Here is a 5,937-nt window from a genome sequence, read left to right as displayed (position 1 = left end):
GTTCTACCGCTGTGGTACATCTGCCTACCACAGCAGTAGAACCTCGCAAGTGCTATCGATTCTCAGATGTATTCCTGGTATTCTGAACAACAAGGCTTCTTCATCTGGATGTTGGCCACTGGACAAAAACGTAGTATTTTACAACAATAATCTACGATGAGAGGCAACAGCCACAAAAGAAAATACCTGACAGATTTAAAAATTATTTAATCTTATTTAATATTTAAATTTAATCATTATAGTATAATTCTATACCATTTTAACAGAATGAAGTTTCATCATTAAATATTTCAATTTTAAAACAAACACAGAATACCCACAAGTACCAATAGACAGCATACATCAAAAACAAAGACCTTAAATAAAATACCGTATTTTCCAGACTATAAGTCGCACTTGTTATTTTCACACTGACAGCCACAAGAGGGCACCCTGAGCTTTTGTACAAGTATCTGCTACTACTGCAGCACTGAAAATGTACATGTTCGTTACTGACAGCCACCAGAGGGCACTGGTGCGACTCTGAAGTGACTTACATATGTTTTTTTTTTTTTTTTCGTCTTCGTTATGCATTTTTGGCCGGTGCGACTTATTGTCCGGAAAGTAAGATAATGTTCTCATGAAACTGTATCTAGGATTAAAGTAAAATTTGTTTAATGCCTCAACACACCACAAATTCCTCAAACTCCTAAAAATGAAACAAAAAACTCCATTGCTCCATTTCTCTTCAAGTTGCCAGAATCAACCAGGAAACGCTACACCATCAAACTGATCAATCGACATAAACAATCACCGTTCATCCAATCAATACCACCAGACAATACAGTGATTCGCCGGTGATTGATGGGACAATCAGGACACAAATCTTAAAAGCAGGAAAACGGACTGAGCGACAGACTGAGCGACAGACTGAGCGACAGACTGAGCCAAGTTCTCTCTGGACACTGACAGCTGTGATATAAGGCAGACTGACTGATTTGTGTAGTTGCGGGGGCGGGGGGGAGGCATCGTCATGCTGCCACTGTTTCTTTATCTCAAATTTCCTTTCATCTATTCTACAATGAACACCAATCACTGAAATTCTCCTTTAACATTCAAACACAAAGCAGCGCGGCCGGCAACGCACTGTTAAAGTTCTGCAATCAGTGAGCTTTCACTGGACGACTGTAACTCCGCCCTCGGACGGGGACTGCTGTAATCACATCCTAGCAACAGTTACTAGGCCAACTGAAGCTGTACACATGGACCTGTACTGCATCACAAATATGCTGTAAATAGCACTGTCAGAATTAACATGTCAACATGTTATTGATTCAAATTAAAAAAAATGCACATACAGTACATGCACAATCACTTACATATTATGTGGTTTTGAGTTTAGAAACTGCTAAATACTCCTTTCTACACCTGTCACCTGTCAACCAGTCTTTGTACAGCAGAGTGGACGTCTCACTGTGTTCACTTCGCTAGTCCAACACTGAAAAGCCTGTCATCAACTGTGGCTATTTCTGAAGAAAAACTGTGAAGTGAATGCCACGGAGACCAGAGTTCTTTTTTCTGGTATTGACACATGGGCTGTGGTTTCTCCTAATATTATATTAATAATAATAAAAAATGTACTATATTGATCCGATATTTGGGAAATTGTTGTGTTAACAGCAGCTATGTTGCTAGCAAGCGCCAAGCATGTGGTTCCTCGGGGAATGGAACCCAGGACTCTCTACTCCCGAGGCAGGCGTGCTAACCGCTACAGTAGGCAACTGACATATGTAATAATAATAATAATAATAATAATAATAATAATAATAATAATAATAATAATAATGTGTTTTGATACCAACGTTAGCCTCGGCGTTAGCCTCAGCGTTAGCTTTGCTGTGTTACCTTGACCAGTTCTTTCTGAGGCCAGATCTGGATCGGTTCCACTTGTTGGGGAGTCTGGGTCTGGATGCCGTAAGTGTTTAGAAAAACCTGCAATCTGCACAGAAACAGAGAAAGAATTTATATGTTACTGGTCCGACAACAGTCCAGAGTCGACTCTCTGCTAACACTGACTCTGACACTTGACATAGTCAATAAGATAAATTAAGTACACAAATAAAACACAGAGTAAAAACCAGGGAGAAAGGTCAAAGGTCTCAGCTGAAATGAAGAAAAGAAAAGAACTGTATATATATATATATAAATATATATAAATATATATTACCTCTGGCTTTCAGCAATGAGGGCCATGTGAATCACAACATCGTACTCTATGTGCCCCAGACAGGGCAGATACATTAGCATGTGAAGCACATGTCAGCAACGTCTTGTATAAAAACGCAACACAACAATAGTGAGGATTTGTGTTTTCTGGAAACAACTGTTGTTGTAGAAATAACACAAGACCCAACGGAAAAGTACTGAACGTTGGGGTATTTCACCGTCAACACGTACAATTATCAACCACCACCTTTTCACCCATTCAATAATGCATTAAAAATTCACATTAAAATATTAATGTCATACTGTAATAACAATAACAATAACAAAAATAATATCTCAAAATTATTTTTTACAAAAAGAAATTAACACAACAACATTTAGTTCAATTAATAATAATTAGTGACATACAGGTCGTCTATGCTGCAATAACAGGTGATGGAATGAAAGACAGTGATGAATAAAGTGATTTCAGTTTAGTGGGAAAAAAACCCAAACTGACTCAGTAGTTGTTTTTTTTTTTTTTTTTTTTTGTCAGAGAAACCAAAAACAAAAACATGCAGGTTAGACAAAAGTGTTGAAGGACAAAAATGAAATGAAGAAGAAAGAACAGCATCAGTCAAGGAGGACATTCATGTATCACTGTCATCTTCACTGAAGGCCATGTCAGATGTTGTTATTTTTCTTCATTTTTCGTGGATATTAAAGAAAACTCACGACGCAGGGAAGAAGCTGCAAAACTGTCTGAGCTTTTTAAAAATGAGGTCACTTTTTTAAAAGTTTTCTAGTTATACGGTGTACCACAGAGATGGAGGGGGGGGCAGATACTTTGTATAAAAGCAGCTGATTACAGGTGGTCGTAGCCAACAGCCTCATTAAGATCACTCAGATATTAGAAAAGAGAACAAAAGATGGAGAATCTGTGTGAAAAGGGAAACAAAACGCTGAGCGCAGGTCTCCTCTGATGAATGACGGAGCGCTCGTCAGGGGCAGCTGTGGCTCAGTGGTTAAGGAGTGTTGATGGTCCCCACTGTTCACTCTAGTGATGGTTAAAAACAGAGATGTGCTGTGTCACAACGACGAGTCGTTCACCTTCCTCTCCTTCTAAACTGCTGAGATGCTACTCTCTCGTTAGCACCGGTCTCCGAGCAGACAAAGAACTCATTTGGCAAAGCACAACATATGGAAATCAAACCCTCTACAACACTGCGGTCAAACTTTAGCAACAGGGATTTGAAAGCTGTGGGGAGACAAATAATTCAGAGGAACACATGAAAGAGACGAGAAACACAAAGACAAGAAGGATCCGTACAGACTGGGTGACAGAGAGGTTTCTGTAACTGAGGTCAGACGTCTGTCAACCAGAGTCAACACCATGACAACGAACAGCAAACGGCTCATACGGTACAACGGGGCGAGGGTTAAAGTCAGGCTACGTGGAGCAGTGGACGGAGGCGTGCTGCTGTGAGGAAGTTCTAGTCGTCAGTTGCATCACTTTGACTTGAAATAACGGTGTGGAAACAAAGAATCACAGATTGATGCTTTTCTGACAGTGGCTGTTTTTTTTGTTTTTTTTTTGAGAGAGTGTATGTTTGCCGCAGGATATTCAGCTGTTGACAGCTAAAGGCCGCGGTGTTCTTGATTTGACACCGGAGTGACATCACCGACTTTAGATACACTATAGGAAAGACAGCGTTAGACATCGTGTGTCGTTGGCTTTGTTCTGTCAGAGTACGTGAAAGAGTAGGAAAACCAAACACTGCAGACAACACCGGCCTTTCCAGTGAGAGGGGAAGGCTGAAAGTTTGAAAACTTCTTAGCGTAATAATAGTGAAAATGTGTAGAATTAAAAACATCGCATGACATTATTATTCTTTATTATTCTTTATTATTATTATACATGAGATAATCTAACAAAAATAATTGTTTGTCTTTCTGTTTCAGCAATATACTGATTTTTTTTTTGGAATGTTGATTTATCTGTTTTTGTAATTTTTTTTGCAAACCTTGATTAACATACTTTTAATGCTGTTGCCGAAAAAAAAAATTGGTGTAAATATTTGTGTCAAATAGCTGAAAAGTATAAGAAGCTCAGGGCTGATCCAGAATGGGACTGGACCACTACCATACAACATATCTCGACTCTCAAGACTCTCTCTGTTTTCACACCTCTTCTGCACCACCCTCATATATTCATCTGCCACTCCTGACCTCCTCCAGTTCTATAAGATTCCTCACAGACTCAGTGCAGCTCCTTCTGACGTCCTTTGTTCTTCTCTACCAACGCTCTCAAAGCAGGACTTGCGTCAGAAGAATTCTTTCTGGACATAAAACCAAACGGCTGGTCTCTGATGTGAACCGTTTGCCTCAGCTTCACTTCAAAGACTTTTTCCCCATACCTTCAATGTCTGCGTGATTTTTTTTTGTATTCGGAGTTTGCTACAGCTCTGCACACTATCTTTGTTATTACAGGACAAACAGCTTTAGGATTACCTCTGTGAAGATAATGCACTTAATCCTCAATATATACTGAGACCAGAGAACGAGAAAGTTGTGACCTTGACCAAAAACTGAAAACGGTGATATTTTGTGCATTGATCTATTTTATACAGATTTAAAAATGAACAATAAAATTAAAACAATTTCAGTCCTGCAAAAAAAAAAATAAAATGAAATATTAAACATCCAGAGTTCAGGATGATTTTTTATGTATATGTTTTACAGTGACTGACACGGTGACAGCAATAATCACCATAATCAACAGTTCCTTTATAAGAGTACCCACACCAGATGGCGCCATGTGCAGGTTTTAGTTGTAAGTGCACCAAACTGTTTATTTATATTAGCTTTTTATTACGGCTGAGTTTTCTTCCACTCCAGTTTTTATTTTATTGCCTCTTATGTGCAATATTGATTTCTGTGATGATCGTCTTAAATCGTCCAAAAATGCGATGCTAGGACATTTTGTTGAGGAACTGTGACCAAATGACAACGAAAGACTTTACATTCCTTTATATCACATTCTATTCTCTTGAAAAATGCCAGTGAGTGTTAATGGGTGGCCAGCCCAACCTGCAGGTCAGCAGTGGTACTACACCCAGAAAGTATAAAATATAGACTCACATAATCTCTGTTATGGAGCCTGATTGTAAAACATGCTCAGTGTTACAATGGCACTGCAGCTGGACAATAACACAATCTCACAGAGTGTTTTGTCCCACCAGCTTCAGACGAGGGATAAAAAGGAAAGATGGTTTATGGGTGGCAGTTTGGTCGGTGTTTTAATAGCACTCTGCATTATCTTTAAATCAAATGAAATGAAAACACAAGTACAAAGTAAAGTAACAGACTATGGCACTTAACTCTGAGACATCTGTGCCAGGAGGATTTCAAGGAAATGTGTCTGCAGCCAGAAGAAAGCGCAGCAACAGCACAAGGACATTTGTGGCCATTAAAAAAAACCAACGGCTCAGCAAACCAACAGTCACAGACTGACTGCTGTGGTAAAAAAAATAAAAAAATAAACTGGACTCGGCCACTTTAGACTCATTTCTGATCCAATGAAGATGCAGTTCTATCTTTCACCACTATGTTAAAAACAAAAAAACTCACAAATAACTAACCATTTATTCATTAAGTTGTACTCATAGTACCATGTCACCCTAATATAATGGTGTGTGTATGATGTTGTAGCAGTTCCATAAGTTAGCGGTTAGCACGCCTGCCTCGGAATTT

General features: G+C 39.0%; 1 protein-coding gene across 1 annotated transcript in view; it reads right to left on the bottom strand.

Annotated features, from left to right (window-relative positions):
- The window catches only part of phkb (phosphorylase kinase, beta), a 71,485-nt gene that overhangs the window by 16,662 nt on the left and 48,886 nt on the right, over positions 1 to 5,937 (bottom strand). The window contains exons 15-16 of the mRNA XM_008310740.3: positions 2,207 to 2,263; positions 1,885 to 1,978 (exon numbers count right to left, since the gene is read on the bottom strand). Coding sequence (XP_008308962.1) covers positions 1,885 to 1,978; positions 2,207 to 2,263 — 151 coding nt within the window. The remainder of the gene's footprint in view (positions 1 to 1,884; positions 1,979 to 2,206; positions 2,264 to 5,937) is intronic.

This window comes from Cynoglossus semilaevis, chromosome 5, assembly GCF_000523025.1.
Source record: "Cynoglossus semilaevis isolate Cse_v1.0 chromosome 5, Cse_v1.0, whole genome shotgun sequence".
NCBI lineage: Eukaryota > Metazoa > Chordata > Actinopteri > Pleuronectiformes > Cynoglossidae > Cynoglossus > Cynoglossus semilaevis.
Note: the sequence above shows the minus strand (reverse complement) of the source record. Positions and strands in the feature narration are given on the sequence as shown.